The 19950-nt window shown below is 64.2% G+C and overlaps 2 protein-coding genes across 6 annotated transcripts; one reads left to right on the top strand and one right to left on the bottom strand.

The window, feature by feature from the left end:
- The first annotated feature begins 880 nt into the window (after window positions 1–880).
- Window positions 881–17534, top strand: PEG3 (paternally expressed 3). Of its 5 annotated transcripts, none has more exons than XM_054697392.1 (9): window positions 881–992; window positions 7022–7084; window positions 8261–8382; window positions 8477–8557; window positions 8887–9006; window positions 9087–9184; window positions 9900–10008; window positions 10606–10698; window positions 10780–17534. In XM_054697392.1, exons 4-9 carry the CDS (start codon window positions 8512–8514, stop codon window positions 14544–14546), a joined length of 4233 nt encoding a protein of 1410 aa, XP_054553367.1. In that variant the 5' UTR covers window positions 881–992; window positions 7022–7084; window positions 8261–8382; window positions 8477–8511; the 3' UTR covers window positions 14547–17534. The 5 variants fall into 5 exon arrangements, with proteins under 5 accessions (XP_054553367.1, XP_054553366.1, XP_037373125.1 ...); XM_054697391.1 differs by having other exon boundaries at window positions 881–996; XM_037517228.2 differs by lacking the exon at window positions 881–992 and adding an exon at window positions 4816–4863.
- On the bottom strand, window positions 4491–5477 carry LOC119248757 (translation initiation factor IF-2-like). The gene has a single exon (XM_037515631.1). It carries the CDS (start codon window positions 5475–5477, stop codon window positions 4491–4493), a length of 987 nt encoding a protein of 328 aa, XP_037371528.1.
- Window positions 17535–19950: the final 2416 nt, after the last annotated feature.

Genomic DNA, 19950 nt, shown 5'->3' with positions numbered 1-19950 from the left:
CAGAGTGGGGAGCAGAACAGGCAGACTGACGAAATACACTGCTGAGGGGATCAGCGGGCGCGGCAGGAGAGGTCTGTGCGCCATGTGGGACCCTCACCAGCGGCTGGGGATGAAACCGGCGCTGCAGAAGCTGCGGCGCTCAACCGGCTGCACCACTGGGAAGACCCACATTTGTTCTTTTAAACAGGTGATGTATTTTTTTAAAAGATTTATTTATTTTTATGCATACAAGAGCTGGGGTACAGGCCAGAGATGCGGGGGGTGAGAGGATCCACCAGAGACAGGCTGGGGAACAGAACAGTCAGATTGACTGAAATCCACTGCTGAGGGGAGCAGCGGGGAGATAGGCGAGGTCTGCTCCGCAGTGTTGGTTTCTCCCTGGTCAGCCGGGGATTAAACCTGTGCTGCAGAGGCTGTGGATTGCTTCATAGTGCGGTGCTTAATCCCTTGCGCCGCCAGGGAGGCCCATAAACAGGCGATCTATTTGAATGGTCCAGAATTCAATAAAGGAGAAAAGGAATACAGTGAAAAATTCCCCCTCACTGCCCATCCCCTCACGGTGAACCACCAGTCTCACTGCTTTTGTGAACCATCTTCCAAAGCCCTGCCATGTATGCAGCGCAAACACATGTGTTTTCCCTCTGATGTAACATGTGGAGCAGGCCACGGTTGCTGTCCCAGCCGTAGGTTGTCACGTGACACCTCCTCGTTCTTGTGCAGCCGAATTCCCTGTCATATGTCCGTGCTGCGCCTTACTCAGCCCTTCTTCTTGAACCTCTGGTCATCCGAAGCTATAGAGGCAGTAGCTGCGCTTGTCTCTCTGCTCTGTGAGGCCTGTCTTCTTTTGATCTCAGTGATTGTGTTTTCTTGTTTCCTTTAGATATATGTTGTGGTGCGTCTTTAGCAAAACTGCTCGGATGAGACGCATCTTCTCTCCTGTCCTGACGAGCTGCCAGATCACCTCGCCGAACTCTCTTAGGCACGTCCTTCCCGTGAGTAAGTCTGCAGGTCATGCAGTTTTCAGCAGACCTGGGTGGGATGTGAGTGCTGGCCACAGCGAGGTGCATGCCGGAGGGGTGCGGCGCCCGTGGCTGTAAGCGTCGCCGTCTGCACTCGCTGCTGGTATGGTTATTTGGTTACTTGCCTTCGTCCGTGGACTGTGGGCCCCATGAAGGCGAAAGAGCATTTCCTTCATTGGTCACTGTGTGGAGGTGGAGTTGATACTCGGTGCCTCTTTAGTGAATGAATAAGCATCTGCTGTTATGCCAGCCCAGAACGGGACACTGCTGGCTGGTGAGCCAGTCTGAGGGGAATATGTGGATAATCATCAAGCAGACAAACTATTACTACAATTACTGAAAGTGTAAATACAGTAAGAGAAGATTCATTCCTTTCTAACACATGGAACAGTTAAAATTGATACATCCTGAGATCACAAGGAAATTTTTTTTTAAAGATTTATTTATGCACACAAGAGCTGGGGTACAGGCCAGAGGCGTGGGGGGTGACAGGAGTCACCAGAGACAGAGTGGGGAGCAGAACAGGCAGACTGACTGAAATCCACTGCTGAGGGGAGCAGCGGGCAAGACAGGTGAGGTCTGCTGCGCCATGTGGGTTGCTCCTCGGCTGGCCAGGAATCGAACTGTTGCTGCAGAGGCTGCAGACACCTTCCTGGGCTGCGTCCTAACCCTTTGCACCATGAGGGAGGCCCCACAAAGGAAATTTAACAACTATCAAGCAAAAGTCATGTAATTTGGCCACTGTGCGGTTCAATTAGAAATCTATCCTGAAACGATCATCAGAGAACTTGCAAATGCGGTGCATTCCTTAATGCCACTGAGAATTTCCTTGCTTAGAGAAGCAAGGAAATGCAACCCTGAACAGCAGTGGAGTAAGAGGGATCCAATTTAAGTGGTACCCGGAGGGGACTGTATATTAACAGGATCTGTTAAAGATTAAGACAAATTAAAACGAAGTGAGTTAAATAGACACTAGGACAACAAAAACCCAAATAAAGAGCGGAAAGGAGATAATAAAGACAAACTGCTTAAACGGAGAAGAAAAAAATAGGATGAAAAAAACAAAAGTCACATTAGAAGATACAAAATGATCAAATCTTTAGCAGAACTGATAGGAAAAAAAAAAGCCCAGTAGATCTAATGATGTTAGTAAAAGAAATGGAATGTAATTACCAACAGAGGAGAGATCAAAAATCAAGTGCTGATAAATTTAAGCAAAACGGACAGTTTTCTTGGAAAATAGAAATGACCGAAGCCGCACTATAAGCCCAAAACTAAGTCCAAACTGTTCCTGCCAAAAAGCATGAGATTTGCATCGCTTCACAATGAGTCATAGCAAACTTGCAATAAGTAGTCTATATTTTATAAACCAGTATAAGCAACGAAAATGCAGCCCATATTATTTCGCGAGGCCCGCACAGCCCTGGACGGAAGGTGCCAGGGCGTGTGTCAGTGTGGAGCCGAGACCTGGCGCCCAGCTTGGCGGCTCCGCGGTGGGTCTGCAGCTTCCCCTCCAGAAGCTGCTCCGCTGCTGGAACCAGAGTAACCAATTAGAGAAGCAAAGTCAAAGCAGATCTTTATAGGAAAACCCGTAGAGTCGGGAGCCACGGGACACACAGGCAGTGCCACAGCCCCAGTCATGGTGTGTACATGGAGTGTACGGTGCTGTGGCTCCACCAAAACAGCAGTCGGGGGCCTCCCTGGGGGCGCGGGGGTTAAGCGCAGCACTATGAAGCTGTCGCAGCCACTGAGGCCTGAGTTCGATCCCTGTCCAGGGAGCTACCCACAAGGCGCAGCAGACCTCTCCTGTCTCCCCGCTGCTCCCCTCAGCAGTGTATTTCGTCAGTCTGCCTGTTCTGCTCCCCGCTCTGTCTCTGGTGAGTCCTCTCACCCACCACACCTCTGGCCTGCACCCCAGCTCTTGTATGCATTAATAAATAAAAATCTTGAAAAAACAACAAAACAGCAGTCAGAATTGCAGTGGGATGTTGCATCAAACCTGACAAGCTCATGTGAACGCCGCTTGAAGGCAGGTGGCTGACAGCAGCCGGGAGCACGGGGGACAGCTGGGCCGTCTCCTTTCAGAGAGCAACGCAGTGATTCATGTGTGGTGATGAAGAGAGGGCGATGGGACAGCGGGCAGGAGGAGGCTTAGGTCCCTGCCAGGGCATCCGCTAGGGTCAGCACCCAGTACCCGAGGGGCGCCCGGGACTTGGTGCCTGGAGGGATTTCTTTCTTTCTTCTTTTAAAGGTTTATTTATTTATGCATTTAAGAACTGGGGTGCAGGCCAGAGGTGCGGGCCAGGGGTCTTCTTAGAGCACAGAGGGCGGGTTGTGAGTCCCGCGGGGTACCGGGGCTCTCCCCCGGAGATGCGGCTGTGCCTTGAGCCCGTGAGTGGTGACGGCTGGGCCTGTTCTGCGGGCGCCGGCACGGTTGGCGCTTGCAGCGGATCGCGGCGTCTTATTTGCGGACCGGAAAGGTCGCCCTGGCCGCAGTGAGGAGACCCGAGGGGAGGCTGGTGTGGAAACGGGGGGGGGGGGGGGGGGGCGAAGGGGGTGCTGGTGGTGAGGACTGCGCGCGCCACGTGGCGGGTCCGGACGGGGCGCCAAGGGCGGGCCGGGGGCGTCAGGGCGTTGCCGGGAGTCCCTGGCCAGCCCCTCCGCGGCGGGGCGTCCACGGTGCGCAGCGGGGGGCCTGGAGCGCAGCCCGGGCCGCTTGCTCCCCGTGGCTCCCCTAGACTCCGTGGCGGCCGTTGTCCCAAAGGTGACCGCGCCACGTTTCCATCCGCATTTGGTGCTTGCGCGCCGAGGGGGAGGAGACGGTGCAGATTCGTGGACCCGGAACCCCACCATGAGCCGCACGTTCACCCCCTTTATGACGTCAGCGTTGCGTTTGGGGCGTCACGTCCTCTGCGCTCAGCGCACGACATTCTTTCCGGAACGAGCCGAGTCCTACGACGTTCCCGTTCTCGTCGGGGCGCGCGCCGCCCCTCGGGCCCCCAGACCCGGACTCCTCTCGGGGCCCGCGCCCTCTTTTCATAAAAGCCCGGGACGTCTGTGCGCCCCGACTGGCCTGGCCTGCTCCTCAGGCGTGCGCTGAGGTGGGGGGGGGTCTCGATAATTCAACGATTTTACGCTAAAAAAGAAACGCGAGTTTCGGGCAAGGCGATCGGGCAGCCTGGTTTGGAGCCGGACAGCCTCTCGCTGCCCTGCCCCTGCCCCGCTGGCCGCTCCCTGTGCCCCTCCCTGGAGAGACGCGCCGTCCTCGCGGCGTCGCCCGTGCCCACGCGCCCGCTTGCGCCCCGGCGCCCGCCGCTGGGCCTCCGACCCCGTCCCTCCTGCTCAGGCCTGTCCGGGCCCAGCCTGCCGCCCTGCGCTGCCGCCCGCGGCCTCCCCTGGCGTGGGCCCCGCGAGCGCCTCCGCCGTCGAGGGCGGGCGCGGCCGGTGCCGTGCGGCGGCCCGCGTGCCCGGTCACCCGCGGGTTTTGGGCCTCGACAGCGCTCGGCCCCGGCCCGCGCCCCCGGGCGGCCTTGTGTTGGGGGGCTGGTGGGACGCGCTCTGCGTCAGCCCCGTTTTCTGCCCGGGGTCGCACCCACCCCACCCGCCTTTCCGGACCCTCCTCGGGGCCCCTCGCGGGGCTCGGTTGACGTCAGCCTCGGCCCGCGCCAAGCCGTCGCCCCGGCAACGGCCGCCCGATTGGCGGGCGCGGCGGGCGGGCGGCCCGGGTTGGTGGGCGCGGGCCCCGCCTCTGCGGAGACCAGGCCAGGCGGCTGGCTGGCCGCGCAGACGCCGGGCGGGCGCCGCGGGAGGAGCGGGAGGAGCGGCCAGGCGGGCCGGCGTCGAGGTGAGCCCTGCCGCGGCGGCCCGCGCTGGCCCGGCCAGGCGGCCGGAGCCCGGCGGGGCGGCCGGGGTCGCGGAGGGGCGGCCGGAGCCTGGAGGGGCGGCTGGCGTCCCCGGAGGGGCGGCCGGGGTCTTGGAGGGGCGGCCGGGTCTTGGAGGGGCGGCCGGGGTCCCGGAGGGGCGGCCAGAGCTCGGAGGGGCGGCCGGGGTCCCGGAGGGGCGGCCGGGGTCCCGGAGGGGCAGTCGGGGTCCCGAAGGGGTGGCCGGGGTCCCGGAGGGGCGGCCGGAGCCTGGAGGGGCAGCCGGGGTCCCGGAGGGGCGGCCGGGGTCCCGGAGGGGCGGCCGGAGCCTGGAGGGGCGGCCGGGGTCCCGGAGGGGCTGCCGGGCCCTGGCGGGGTGTCCAGGATCCTTGAGGGGCTGCCGGGGCTCGGGGCTGTCGCGGACCCCGGCCCGTGGCGCGGGGGCCTGGGGCCGTCCCGAGCCCCGGGCTGCGACCGCGGCGGGTGCTTCGTGCCGGCGCGGCCGCGCTGCCGCAGCTGCACCCTCCGGCGCGGCGGGCCGGGGAAGGCGGGGGCCGGCCCGTCGAGGTGGCAGCGCGCTGGGGGCGCCCCGCGCCATCTTGCGCGGGAGGTGGGGGACGGGTGGGCGCGGTGGCCGCAGCCACGCACAGGCCGGGCGGGCGGGGTGCTGAGGACCGGGGTCGCGCCGCCTCCGAGGGGCCCGGCCGGGTGGCAGCGCCACGGGGGTGCGGGGGCCCCTCCGCGGCCGTGTCGGGGCGCAGCGCGGGGCCCTCGGCGCGGGCTGCCCTGGCGGCGGGGGGCGGGGCCGGCTTTGCCGCAGTGGCGGGGGGCGGGGCCGGGCCGGGGGCGGGCCGCGCTGCCGCAGCGGCGGGGCTTGCGGCGGGGCGGGGCCGGCATCGCCGGGGGCGGGGCCTAGAGTTAGGGGCGGGACTTGGGCGGGGCCAGGTCCTGCCCAGACCCTGGCGGGGCCGCAGCGGTGTGCCGGGGCGAACGCGGCCTTCTCGGACCCGGCCTACCCTAGCGCTGCTCTTGGCCGCGGGGCGCAGCTGGGGCTGAGTGCGCATGTGCCGTCTGGGCGGGGGCCCCCCCCCCGCGCAGTTGTGTGGGGCGGGGCCTGGTGGAGGGTGGGCGGGGCCTCCAGATGACCACTAGCCTGACTGCGCAGGCGCTGTTTGGAGTCACATCTTGAGTGACTGCCGGGGCGGGGACTCGTAACCCTGCCCACGTTCCTCTGGCTGCAGCGAAGCCCACTGCGCAGGCGCTGTCTTGAGGGCCCTATAGCTGAGGGGGCGGGGCGGGGCGGGGGCGGGGCCTTCCGAGCCCTGCCCACTCTGGCTTGCGTTTGTCGGCCACTAGGGGGCGGCTGAGGCCTGCTGCGCAGGCGCGCTATGCCTTGGTGGCGCTGCAGCGCCCCGCCCACCCCGCGGTCCAGGGGACTGAGCTGTCCTGCGCAGGCGTCCTGGCCGCTGTGGGGCGGGCTGGGGCCGCGTTGCCGGGAGACGGCGGGGGGGGGGGGGGGTGGTGTCGCAGCGACGCCATCTTGGGCCGTTGCGTGACGTGGCGGCGGGCGCCATGTCTCCTCGCCGGGGGGCCGTCGCCCAGCCTTGGTGTCCAGCCGCCCGGCGGCCCGGGCGTCCTCGTGGGGGCGGGCTGCGGTGTGAAGCGCTGCTGAGGCGTGAGGCGCCCGCGGCTCGCCCTAGCCCGTCGTCCCCGCGTCCGGGCCCTGCCGCCCTGCGCGGGAGCCGCTCAGGAGGGACGGGTCACCCCGGGGCCTGCGCCCGAGGCGGCGGCACGTCCTGCTGTTCGCGGCGGTGAGCGCCCCCGTGTGGTCGCCTCAGGCGGGCGGAACCGGGCTCGGGTGGCGCCGCGGCCGTGACCGCGGGCCGTGGCCCTCCAGGCGTGGCCAGGCCGTCACCGGCGTGTGGGAACTCGGGTTCTCGAGTAACTGAGTCCGCAGACCCGCGTCCGCACCGTTGCGGGGCTCGTCAAAAGGCCGTGGGACTCCGACACCGACTGGCGGCGAGTGTGGGTACTGCCGCGCCGGCCTGGGCTGGGCCTCTGGCGGGCCGGGACGGTCGGCAGGGTACCGGGGTGCCGCTCCTGCGGGGGGTTTGCTGCCTCACGGTCTGTTTCCTTCCCCAGCTCTGCCATCCTGACCGTGAGCCTTGGACGACCGCTGGGGCAGCCCCTGGGCGCTGGGTCCAGGTGAGCTCAGCTCCTCTCCCAGGGCACCGGCCTTGCAGTGAGCACAGGGGCCCCACCCTGACATTTGCTGCCCCCCACGTTCCCTCGCCCGCGAGAGCATAGGGCTCTGCTGACGGGTGGGGTGCTTGCCAGGGTTATCCTTGGTCTCTTGCCATCTTTTCTGTGTCCTTGTTCTTTTCCCAACACTCAGCTGCTTCTTCAGCCCTCCTCTCTCGCTGGGCAGCTAGGAGCCGGGGCGATTCAGCTATCAAACGAGCCCCAGAGTGGAGAGACCTGTTGTCTTGGGGCCCAGAGTCTATTGGGTAGTGAGAGATGTTACAGAAATAACGGCGTGAGTTGTGCTTTTGAAAGAGAGTGTTTGTTGTGGACGGTTCCCTTAATCTGAGAAAGGCCAGTAAGGCCACTCTGAGCAAGCCAGGGGCTTCAGGCTGTCCCCTGAAAGATGGTAGGCAGTAGATTCACCGGGAGAGTCGTCAAGCAGAGGGGACAGAAGCGTTCCCGAGGGTTCCAGAATGGAGCCAAAACAATAGTGCAGGGGAAAGTAGAGGCGTTTGGCGGAGGGGGCAGGTACGTTGGGGTGGCCTTGGGAAAGGCTTTGCAGCTGGTAGACACTCAGGCTTGAGCTGAACCACCCTGGGAAGCGGTTGGGGTGTCCACCTTGGGAGTCTCGTGATGTCTTCAGACATAACACAAAGGGGCCTTTCTGGTGGGGCAGGAATTTTAGATACTTTTCACTTTCTAAATTTTGGGGGAATCCCCTCGGGAATGGACAATGGTGGGAAATCTTGCTGCAGCATGGCGAGCGCTAAGCTTGTGGGTGGAGGTCAGCCGGGGTGATGGACATGAGCCAGGAGGATGAGCCCTGGCCGCTCATGCCCTGGCTGCTCATGCCCCTATGGGGTCGCACCAGTGGCCCTGAGTCCTTGCTGCACTTGCTGGGGCCGGGCCCGGCCAGCTGGGGCCTGGGGTGGACCAGCGCTGCAGAGGTGGCTCGTCTCTTAAGTGAGCTCTCACCGGAGGAGCCAGATGGGCAGCGGGAGAGACACAGCACCTGCGGCCAGCACTCAGCCCGTGGCCGCAAGGAGTCATGTGTCGGGGCGGCCGGTGCCGTGGCAAGGGCCTGGGCCCGGGCCGTGGACGGACTTGGCAGGCTTGTGCTTCCGGCTTTACTTCCAGAGATCAACAAAACCCGTGCAGCGGCTTCGCTCTGCTCTTGTTTTGAAGTGAACACCAGTCCGTCTGCAGTTTACCGTCTCCGGCAGGCACCGGCGTTTCCGCGGCTCGGCCTCTCCGTGCAGGTGCGCAGCACACGGGGTCCCCAGCGTCCTCCCAGGGAGGGCCTGCACGCTCAGGTGGGGGGCCGCACACTCAGGCTGTGTCCTGTGTCCCCAGACGGCGGTGGCAGTGACCTCCGTGGTGCAGACAACATGACCCGAAAGGCGGCGGGGTCCCCACCACCGCACCCTGCTCACAGTGAGTGGCCTGGCGGGTGCGCGCCTCCCTGGAGGGGCTCTGGGGCACCTGGAGCTGCCGTTGCTCAGCTCGCGAGAGCTGGTGGCCACGGAGTCCTGGGACGCCGCTTGTGGGGCGGGGGTCAGGCCCTATATGTGCCCAGATTGCGGGGGACACTCTCGCGGGCCTGGTCCTCTCTGTGGGGCTGGGGGGTGTCCTTGCACCTGCTTGGGTTGCCCAGGGAGGGGGTATCCGCGCTGGGCGTCTGACCTGATTCATGCTGGTCCCCTTGGGCGGGGTCCCCAGGTGGCAATGGTATGTGGGTGCTGAGCCTATGCCCACTCTCTCAGGGGACCGGGACCGGGACCGGGACTGGGGTGGCGAGCGAGAGCGAGGCCGGGATCGCAGGGCCAGAAGCAGAGACCGGACGCCGCAGGCCCGCTGGCCGCACACCGGGCACCCCAGAGGCCGTAAGTTGTGGGCGCTGACCTTCCCCCCCACACCCTGCTGGCTGATCAGCCTGTCCCAACTGCTACTCCTCTGTCCGCAGGACCCCCGCAGCGGGACCCGTCCCCCCCCGAGCTGGAGACACCGGCGCCGACCCCAGGCCGAGAGCACAGGCTCAGAGGCCCTGGGCCGCCCCCCCAGGTGTGTGCATCACATTCCAGGAAGGGCCGGGGCGGGTCCCCAGGTTCCCACCATGGGCGCAGAGCCCGCTGGCTGCCTGCAGGTGCCGCCCTCCAGAGTCGGGGCTCCCACTGCGTTGGGGGCTCTGGGGTGGGGGGTAGGGGCGGCCCTACCCGGGCACGTGGGCCCCACGGTTGCTCAAGATCCGGCTGGGTCTGTGAGTGCTCGAGGCCGACTACCCCGGTGCCTCCCTGTGAAGTGAGGCGCCTGTCCTTTCCGCGGGCCTGGGCCTGGCGTGACCACAGGCGAGTGTCGCAGAACCTTTTTCTCACTCTTGAGTTTCTAAACTTCTGCCACTTAGCGCTTTTACTTGAATTTCTAAAGATTTGGTTGACTGCCGCCCTGGGGCTGAGTAGATTTCAGCCGAAACTTCTGGCCACTGCTCTCCACCCCTGCCAGCAACCCGTGGGCCTCAGGCTGTGGCACCGTCCTGCACCCCCAGCCTGTCCCGACCCTGAAGCTCCTCTTTGAAGCTCCGCTGGCGTGGGTCATGCTTTTGCTCTCCCGCTGCCGGGCGTTGGTCTCTCATGAGCCAGACTTTCCCTTTGACCCATGGCCGCCCCTAGGCGGGCATGTGTTCCTGGGGTCCCTGGGGCGTTGCACCAGGGCTATGTGCCAGGCCCTGCTGAGGCTTGCTGGCTGGGGCCGCTGCATGGAGCCCGCCTTGCTGTTCCAGGATGCAGACGCTGTATCCTACCAGGATGTGGTGGCTCTAGCTGGGGACCGGAAGCCTCAGAATCCGATCCAGGACAACATGGAGAACTACCGGAAGCTGCTGTCACTGGGTGAGTGCCCTGTGCTCGCAGCCACCCCTGCCCCAGGGCCTGGACTTGGAGGGTCGAGCAGCAACGTAGGGTGGGGCCTGCCTTTGGGGAGCCCCGGCTCTGGGCGGACATTGAGTGGTGCAGGGAGGCTCACAGTGCTCTGGAGTAGCCGGTCCTCAAGTGCGCATTTCAGATGAGAACCCTGAGGCCCAGATTTGGGCTCTGCAGGAGTCCCCCAGCTCAGCTTGTAGAGGCAGTTTTGGGTTTTGCCGCAGCCTTGGGGGGGTACCCCCTGACCGCAGTGCTCCTGTGTGTGGGGAGCAGCGGAGCCGGTGGGAGCAGAGGGGTGCGAGTGGGCTGGAGAGGAGGTGGGACAGTGGGGCCTGAAGAGGGCCCTGAGCTCGGGAACTTGGGGGTCTTTGTGTGGCTCCTCAGCGAGGTCTGGAGAGCCGCTTGAGGCACTGACGGAGGCCATGGCTGGGGCGACGGGGCACAGAGGGTGGCTACGGGGGGCTGGGGGGCTGCTCCACTTGGCTCTGTGGCTGGGGATGGCGGCCCGTGTGGATGGCGAGGCTCTGTCCCCGATGGGCGTGTGACCCTCGCTGTCCCCATGATCAGGGGTTCAACTCGCCGAGAACGATGGCCACTCCCACCTGACACACGGCCACCCCTCGCGGTCGTGGAGAAGCGCCCACCCCAGCACCAGCCGAGGTGAGCTCCGCGCAGCCGAGTGCATGTGCGGCTCCGCCCAGGGCCCGGCCGGGTGTGTTGACCCTCGGGGTCTCGTTCCAGGTCTGAAAGCCGTGCCTGACGCCAAAAAGCCGGCCCACCGGCGGGGGATCTGTGAGGACGAGTCCTCACACGGGGTGATCATGGAAAAGTTCCTCAAGGACGTTTCCCGCAGTCCCAGGCCGGGCAGGGCGCGTGAGTGTAGCGGGCGGCCGCCAGGCCCCCCCAGGTGGCCGGACCAGGACCGCAGTGGCCTCCCGCCCCCTCCGCGGGAGCCCCTGACGCGGGCGCGGGGCCTGGGAGGCCATGCTCTTGCGGGGGGCTTTCCTTTCCACGCGAGCCTGGTCTCCAAAAGGAGAGCTCTGGAAAGAAAACGGCGCTACCACTTGGACGCGGATGGGCAGGGTGCCCCCCACGACCAGGGTGGCTGTCCGAGGAAGAGACCTGCGGCCTGCGGTGAGGTGAGGAAGTCCGCGAGCTCCAGCAGCCTGGGCGCCCCCGCCTCGGCCGGGCCACAGCCCCCCGACCCCTCAGCCCTGCCGCACGTGTGCGACGAGTGTGGCCGCTGCTTCCGCGTGGTCTCCGGGCTCGTGGAGCACCAGATTCTGCACACCAGGGAGAGCCTGGACGAGTACGGCGAGTCCTTCACCCACAGCGTGGCTGTCAGCCAGGCGCAGAAGAGGCGGGCGGCAGCGCGCAGCGAGCGGAAGGGGTGGGGGTGCGCCTCCGGGGAGAGCACGGGCCCGGCCGAGCGCCGCAGAGCCCACGTCCGGGAGCCCCCCGCCGAGCGCCAGGATGGGGAGCGCGAGGAGCCCTTCGTGCCGGGCCCGCCCTTCGGCGAGCTGCAGAGGGTGTTCGGGCCGGACAAGTTCTACGAGTGCCAGGTGTGCCGGGAGAGCTTCCTCCACAGCTCGGCGCTGGCTGACCACCAGAAGGCCCACGGCAAAGGCCCGCTCCCCGACGGCAGAGAGGAGGGTCGGGGGGACGCCTTCAGGCCCAGCCCCACCCTGAGCGAGCTGCAGAAGATGCACGGCAAAGACCGAGTGTACGCGTGCAAGGTGTGCGGGGAGGCCTTCCCGCATGGCTCGTCCCTGCGCGAGCACCGGCAGGCCCACGCCCGGGGGAAGCCGAGCGACGGCCAGGGCCAGCCGTACGAGGAGACTTTCGTCCCCGGCCAGAAAAGGCGTCAGAAGACTCACTCGAAAGAGAAGTTCTACGACTGTCAAGATGGGGGGGAGGCCTTTCGGCCCAGCCCAGACCCCGGCGAGCGTCCGAAGACGCCTTCCTGGAAGACCCTCTACGAAGGCAGGGGCTGGGGGCACGAGCTGCCCGGCGCCCCCAGTGGGGCCTGCGCCGACTCCCAGAGGAGCCACACCATCGCGCGGGCCCCGGAGGACGGGGAGGGCGAGAGGGCGTTCGTCACCAGCGCCCGCCCCGCCCCGGCGCAGACGGGTCCCGTGAACGGAAGCGCGCCCGAGAGGAAGCCCCGTGCGCTGCCCGGGCCCCCCGGCCTGCCCTCGGCTGACGGGCAGAGAAGCCACAGTGCGGGGGGGCCCAGGCGGCTGGACGTGCTCGATGAGCCCTGTGGCCAGAGCACGGCGGCCATGGCGCCCCCCAGCGGCTGCCCGGGAGAGAGCGGCCCTGGCGGGGAGGCGTGTGAGAGGCCCGTGGTCCTCCACTTGGCTGCTCTGCAGTGCCCCCAAAGTCGTGGTGGGGCTGAGCCCGTCCAAAAGGACGGCGAGAAGGCCGGGGCCTCCGCTGGTCCCCCAGGCCCGCGTGGTGAGCGGCAGGAGGCCCTCGGCGGGGAGAGTCCGTCCGCAGGCGTGGCGCGTGAGGCCCCCACCGAGCCCCAGGAGGGCCTCGCGGGAGAGGCTGGGGGGTCGGAGAAGGACCGCGCGTCACCGGCCCCCGACTCCCAGGTCCGCGGGCACCAGAAGGCTCGCGCCAAGAAGAAGAACATCGAGCAGGGCGGCCACGGGGCCCCCGAGGCTCAGCCCCTGCGTCCGGGCGCGCCTCGCACATCTCGGCCCCGGGAGCGGGCCCACGAGTGCCGGGCGTGCGGGGCGTCCTTCGCGCTCGGGGCTGAGCTCGCCGCGCACCACAAGACCCACGGCCCGAAGCCTGCGGGTGGTGGGAGCGGCCTGGCGGTCCCTCGCGGTGTGGCCCCCGCCCTCCCGCAGACGAGCTACGCCCTGGAGCCGGAGCTGAGGGCTGGCCCCGCAGAGCCCGCCCCGCAGCCGGCCGCCGGCGAGTGCAGGGAGTGCGGGGCGCGCTTCGCCAGCCTCGAGGGCCTGCGCGCGCACCAGAAGGTCTACGCGGGGGAGAAGATCCACGCGAGGCGGCTGTTTGGAAACCCTGGCGTCCAGGGGGCCGGCCGAGCGGGCCCTCCGCGGGAAGAGCCTCCGCGGGGGGAGCCGGGCCAGCAGGCGGGGGCCGGGCAGGAGGGCGGGGAGGACGGCGAGGGCGAGGACGACGAGGACGGCGACTCCATCTACGGCTGCGGGGACTGCGGCCTGGGCTTCGCCGACCGGGCGGACCTGAGGGACCACCGGAAGGTGCACAGCAGGGAGTACCCAGTGGGGGCCCGCGAGCCTGCGCGCACTGAGCCCCGCGGGCCCCGCGTCAGCGAGTACCAGCGCGACCACGCCGGGGAGCAGCTGTACGAGTGCCCGGCCTGCGGCGAGTCCTTCCTGCACAGCTCCTTTCTCTTCGAGCACCAGAAGGTCCACGAGCAGGACCCCTTCTACGGCTTCAGGCGGCTGGATGAGCCTTTCCTGCAGCCCCTGATCCTGCAGCCACGGCGGCCTCGCGCCCCCCGAAGGGCCCCCCGCGCCGGCACATCCCTGGAGTGCCAGGTGTGCGGCCAGGACTTCGTCCACGCCTCGCTGCTGATGGAGCACATGCGGGTCCACCCCGGGGCCAGCTTGCCAGACGCAGGGCAGCCGAGCGAGGACGCCGCCGGCCCGGGCCTGGCCCTCACCGAGCTGCAGAGGAGCCAGACCGAGGAGAAGCAGCACGAGTGCAAGATGTGCGGGGAGGCGTTCCTCAGCCGGGCGGCCCTGCGGGAGCACACGAAGACCCACAAACGGGGGGAGCCCTACGAGTACGGGGCCTCCTTTGTCCACACCTCGTTCCTCACAGAGCCCCCCAGAAGGGGCCTGCCCTTCTACGAGTGCAAGGACTGCGGGGAGTCCTTCATCCACAACACCGTCCTCACCAAGCACCAGAAGCTGCACCTCGAGGAGGAAGCGGCCACCGCGGCTCAGGAGGCCGAAGCCAACGTCCTCGTCCCCCGAGAAGTGCTGCGGATCCGGGGGTCCGGTGTCCAGGCCGCGCAGCCCGAGGTGGAGGCTGCGGAGCCCGACGGGGAGGCCGGAGGGCCCGACGGGGAGGCTGCGGAGCCCGACAGGGAGGCGGAGCAGCCCCACACCGGGGACGCTGACGAGCCTGACGGCGCTGGGATCGAAGACCCGGAGGAGAGCGCCGAGGAGCCCGAGGGGGACGCGGATGAGCCGGACGGCGCCGAGTTCCACGACCCGGAAGAAGCAGGGGACCCCGAGGTGGTGCCGGGGGGCGAGCCATGCCAGGGCCGCGGGGAGCCAGGGGAGACCGCCCCGCCCCAGGCTGCCTGGGGGCCGCCTCTCACAGCCCAGGTGGGGGTGGTCGTGTTGGAGCCCCGCAAGGTCTCTGGGGAGGGCTCGCGCTCCTCTGCCGGCGCCGGGGACAGAGATGGGGCCGGCAGCGGTGGCCGCTTTAGGTGTGACGTCTGCGGGCAGCTCTTCTGTGACCGCCTGGACCTCGCAAGGCACCAGGACGCCCACACCGGATGAGGACGCAGGCGGCCCCGCCGCGTCCCAGCTCCGCAGCGCCGGAGCAGCTTGCTTGGCTCGTGCGCACCCACGGGGCGCCGGACAGCGCGGCTGGACCCGCCGCAGGCCCAGGCGCCTCGTTTCAGCCTTACCCCCCCCACCCCGCAGCCCGAGCGCCTCTGCCAGGAGTCCTGGGGAGTCCGGCGCTCCGGACTGCGCCCCCCCGCCAGCTGTAAATAGCAGCCCCGTGGGCGCGGCTCCGCGTGTGCGAGACCAGCACTGCAGCGCCGTGGGCGTCTGCGCTTATTTTTTTTTCCCCTTTTTGGAGGAGGAAGAGAGCAACAAATCAGCACCTGTCTGTGCACGTCGTGTCCGCGGGAGGCCGCGTTTCGTGTGTCACCGTCCTCATGCTTGTGTGTGACGGGCCCGGCCGGCGTGAGAAGCATCTGCGCCGCCTCAGCTCGCGTCCACGCCGGCCTCGGCCTCGTGCCCAGCCGCCTGCGCCGCGCCCCCCGCCTGCTGTGACCCAACCCCGCGGTTGCCGCCTCGTCGCTTGCAGTGATTTTACTCAGAAATAGGAGGTCTTGTTATTTTTTTATCCACCCCGATGTGTGCTCAGTAGCGACTTCCCGAGAGCCCAGGCCTCCCCGTCAGTCTCACGCCTTTGCCTTCGGAGCGTCGCCACCGGCAAAGCTCACAGCAGTGCCTGCCGCGGCCGCGGGGCCCTGCTGCGCGCGAGGGTGCAGGCTGGCGGCCCCGCGTGCGCTTCCTGCCTTAAGTGGCGCGTCCCGCTCCCTGGTGAGTGCCGGGGCGCGGCCTGCGCCCCAGAGCTGTGTCCTCGGAGCTTCCTGTCCCCCCTCGCCGCCCCGCCCGCCCGCTGCCCCATGTACGGCTTCTGTTTACAAAACCTATTTAGAAAAAAAAAAAAAATTCTTTACAGTCAACCCAAGCTTCACACGGACTCAGGTTCCCGGCGGCCTTAACTCGTCTCGTCTGCGTGTGTCCCCGCCCGAGCGCGCCCCTGGGCCTGTGCCGTCCCCGCCGGCCTCGCAGCCAGAGGCCCTTCGTGCTGTCCCGTCGCCCCCCGCGCCCCCCGCATCGTGACAAGACACTGCTTGTCTTTGAGTTGGCTGGAAAAAAAAATTTAAAAATTAAAAAAAACCTTAAAAAAGCAGATCTGTAGGTGGAGAGAGGCGGCCAGCGCAGGTGGCGCGGCAGCGTGAGCGCCCGCCCAGGCGGGTCTGTCTCCTGGAGCCAGCGCTCCGGCCCCGGGGGGCGTCTGGCAGGGAGGGCCACGTCGGGCCGCCGCGAGCGGCAGAAATGAGTTAAGCCAAAGAAGGGAGCCCCGGCGTGCGCACCGGAGGGCAAGGGCCCAGCTGGGGGTGCCAGAGCGCGGCTGCGGGCTGGTCGGTGGAGTGGAGCAGGAGGCCTGTCCCGGAGGAGGCGCGGCCTGTTGCTGGCCAGTGTAGGTCCGGGCCAGCTGCACAGAAAGGCCGGAGGTTGGAAGGGACGCCCAGGAAGTCGAGGAGGGCGCGGGCGGAGGGCCTGGGCCGGGCCGGTGTGGCCACTGTCAGGGCAACGGGTTCACGGCGTTGGGCCGGGTTCGCGGCTTCAGGCCCGGTTCATCGGTCGGACCTTCCAGGAAGCAGCTGGCCAAGGGTCAGGCTGTCCTTTCCAACCTCGTTCTAGTGGAGAACTCGGACGCTGGCTGCCCAGCGGCGGGGGAGGGCGCGGTGAGCCTCCCTGCGGGCTTGGTGCAGCCGCGCGCGGTGATGATCACGGAGAGTCATAGATTTATGGAGAGGAAGTGGAGGAAGCAGGACGCAGAATTATATTTATACAATTATAGCGCTTAAACAATGTGTGCTTCTAGTCAAAAGCCGTTGTGTTGCTGTTGTAGGCTTGTAGTCGAGCATTATTTTCCTAAATTCCGAGAACGTTCTTTATGATCGTGTGAGTAAAGTTTATAATCCCGTTTCCATCGTGAGCATAATCTGTCCTGGTCATCAGATATGTGGAAAATACAGAAAACTGGAGGAGAAAAATCCCACACCCCACCGTCCACAGAAGAGGTCCTCTTCGGCGCGCTGGTGCCCCTGCTTCTGTGCACAGCTTCACCGTCGTACCTGTCCCGTGTGCACGCGGAAGCGCGTCACCATGCCTTTGTGGGGTACGCTTCAGTGGTTCCCCCTTGTTTCCCCGCTGTCCCTTATCATCGTGTTCTGATAACAGAGTTGACTATGTTCCCATCGCATTCGTAATACACGCCCAGAGGGGAAATTGGGAGGTGGCAGTAAATGAGAAAACGCGCGCGTATCCCCAGCCCCCGGCCTGTGCTGCGGGCTCGTCGGGCTCCTCCACCTGGGGTCGCGCAGAAGCGTGTGGCTGTGACGGCGCCGGCGCGCGCGGAACGTCCGCAGCGGGAAACGCGGGGCATCCTTCGTAGCGTCGTCATGTGGGCCTAGGGTTAAGCATTCCGTCTCAAATCTCTTGATCCTGGCGTTCGGTATTCACCCTTATACATGTATTTTCGCGTCGCGAATGAACATATACTCGTAGCAAGCTGCAGCGTGAGCAGAGCAGACGAGGAGTCACGCGTGTTCCCAGCCCCGGCTGCGGCGAGGCCGTCTGGGAGCAGGCCCGTGACTGTCAGCACGTCCGAGACGCGCGCAGACGCACAGATGGGGAGGGACACGCACGCGGCCGTGGGCACAGCCGATGGGCTCGTCTCGGACGGCCCCTGACCTGCCCTCGCTGCGGACATTTCCACCGTCAACAAAGCGCGTGTTCGTTACAGAGTTTGAAGTCGCGGAAGTGTAGGAGAGAGAACCACCCGTTTCACCATCCATGGGCTGGGACTGACATCTTGATGTTTCCCTCATCTTGTTTCTGTGCACAGGTTTTTGGTTTGTCAATATGATGTAGTCGTTCTATCTATCTATCTGTAATAGCGTCGAGATAAAAATAAAGTTTAAAAAAATAAGATAAGCCTTTAGTCTCTCTTGTCCATTTTAAGCGTTCGGGGTTGTTTAATAGGGTTTTTATTGAAGTTTATAGCCCTTGAGTTCCACCCCCGGCCAGGGAGCCGACCTCTCCTGTCCACCCGCCCCCCCCCCCCAGCCCTCAGCAGTGGATTTCACTCGATCCACCTGTTCTGCTCCCCACTCCACTTCTGGTGAGTCCTCTCAGCCCCACCCCACACCTCTGGCCTATACCCCAGTTTTTCGTCCCCCCCCCCCAAGTAAGTTTATAAGTCCCCCAAATTTAGTGCTTCACTGGACCTTTACATTTGTTTGCAAATCTTATTCCATCTTTAGGTTATGCATATTTCAGCAATTCTAAAGGGCCTTTTACTACATGATTTTTTGGCCACAAAACATTTTAGTAGTGTTGAACCATGAGTATATTTCACTTGACTAGGCATTTACAATTTTAATCTCACTTAAATGTGACATTCAAATGGTCACAGAAAGAATGATCTTAGCGTGTCCATCTCTAAGTCTTCCCAAAGGTCAAGCCAAAGACGGCCATGTCCCTCAGTTTAACCTGGTCGCACCACCACCAGCATCCCACCCAGTTCGGCAGATCATCATCCTATAAACTGGGAGGTGATTTTAAAGCATGCTCATAATTCCATCATGACCAGTTTGTGACTGTCGCCGTCTGCTGCCCCTGGGGTGGTGCCATTCCCGACTTGGGATTGTTCTGCCCCTACCCCAGCTCAGGGAGTGGGGTCAGACATTTGACACGCTTGCAGTGACCTGTGCGTTACCTGATTGGACTCTGCCTGCACCGCGTGACGGTGCTTTACATCCCAACTATGGCGTCTAACAGGGTGGCAGAGTCCTGGACTCTTTGGTACTCTTCGACCTTCACACTGAAAGGGCAGCCCTTTGACACTGCATGTGGTCATTGCTCGTGGTGTCCAGCTCTGGTCCCAGCTTCAGCGGTCGGAGCACATCCGCCTAGGCCAGCCTGTTTGCTCTCACTCACTGCCCAGAAAATGTCTCACAGGAAGAGGTAGAGGAAGGAAAAACGAAGAGCGGCCATTTGGAGTTGCCTGGGCAGCTCTTGACTTTGGGGTTCCTCCCACTCACCTCTCATTTGTAGAGTTGGTTAAGTCCCTACCGTTACGTTTAGTCCTTAAAATTTGACCCCTCCCTGGCCTCGGCTCATGGGTTCCCAGTGTCCAGTCAGACTCAGGTTCAAGTCATGTTTGTTGGGGCTGGTGTGCTCACGAGCGGAAGTCTGGAATAAGGCTCCATGACCAGAAAGCTGCCTGATTCTTGGGGCCTCACCCAACCCAGTGCCTCCTGGCTCCTGCTTGAACTGCTGGCCCTTGAGTCCCTTAACAACTGCATCTTCGGGGCCTCCCTGGTGGCGCAAAGGGTTAAGTATCGCACTATGAAGCAGTCCGCAGCCTCTGCCCCACGAGTTCCATCCCCAGCTGGGGAGCTGCCCACAGGGTGCAGCAGAACTCTCCTGTCTCCCCGCTGCTCCCCTCAGCAGTGTATTTCAGTCAGTCTGCATGTTCTGCTCCCCACTCTATCTGGTGAATCCTTTCACTCCCCCCCCCCAACATCTCTGGCCTGTATCCCAGTTCTTATATGCATAAATAAATGAATCTTTAAAAAAAAACCCAACAACCGCATCTTCAACACCCCCCCCCCCCCGCCACCACCGCCCCGGCCAACCCCTTTTCACCCAAACTAGCCCTGTTGGTATAGTTGCTCCTGTTTCCACCAGCACAGCTCTTCCCTGTTCCGGGGCCACTCTTGTGGGAATGCCTGTGTTCCACCCCTTCCTGGAACCCAAATTGAACCTGGTGCCAGTCAGGCTGCCCAGGCAGGACACACAAATCATTCCAATGGGATGGCTGCTTGCTATTCCAGAATTGGGAATTTTGGGGCATTTTTTCTGTAAACACAAAAATGCAACATGGAGGAGAGTGAAAATGTGAATGATTAGAGCGAGTTTGAGATTATATTGTTACTGCAGCTCCCTCCCTCCACTTGCACTACTGCAGCTACCCTGGCACTCTCCAGCAGCAAGCCCCTGCAGTTCCCACCACCCCAGCTGTGACCCTGTCAGCAAGACCTGGGCTTCCAACTGGCACCCATTCTTGTGCATCAGCTGTTTTGGACAGTGCCAAGGTTTTAGCTTGCTGCCCAGCATCCAAAGCAACATGCCAGTTGACACCTCACAACTTTCATTTCAAACAAGGCATCAAGACTTGGAACATTCGCTGTTTAGCCTAACACACAGAAATAAACTAGAGTTAAGTCAAATGCACAGACAGAGAAATATACCCTAAACGACAGGACAACACAAAACCTTGGGGGGGAAACCAGTAATGCAACAGAAACAGGTGAACTACCTGACCAGTATTTCACAGCAAAAGTCCTAAAGTTGCTCATTAAACTTG

Source organism: Talpa occidentalis, unplaced genomic scaffold (genome assembly GCF_014898055.3).
Source record: "Talpa occidentalis isolate TD23 unplaced genomic scaffold, MPIMG_talOcc4v2.1 talOcc4.17, whole genome shotgun sequence".
NCBI classification, from domain to species: domain Eukaryota; kingdom Metazoa; phylum Chordata; class Mammalia; order Eulipotyphla; family Talpidae; genus Talpa; species Talpa occidentalis.
Note: the sequence above shows the minus strand (reverse complement) of the source record. Positions and strands in the feature narration are given on the sequence as shown.

What these genes read in the sequence shown, in the direction of transcription:
- LOC119248757 (XM_037515631.1), bottom strand. Translation starts at nt 5,477, where the DNA reads ATGGCGCGGGGCGCCCCCAGCGCGCTGCCACCTCGACGGGCCGGCCCC.
- PEG3 (XM_054697392.1), top strand. Translation starts at nt 8,512, where the DNA reads ATGACCCGAAAGGCGGCGGGGTCCCCACCACCGCACCCTGCTCACA. An exon ending in ACCACCGCACCCTGCTCACA is followed by an intron (nt 8,558 to 8,886) that starts GTGAGTGGCCTG and finishes CCACTCTCTCAG; the next exon opens with GGGACCGGGACCGGGACCGG. An exon ending in CCACCCCAGCACCAGCCGAG is followed by an intron (nt 10,699 to 10,779) that starts GTGAGCTCCGCG and finishes GTCTCGTTCCAG; the next exon opens with GTCTGAAAGCCGTGCCTGAC.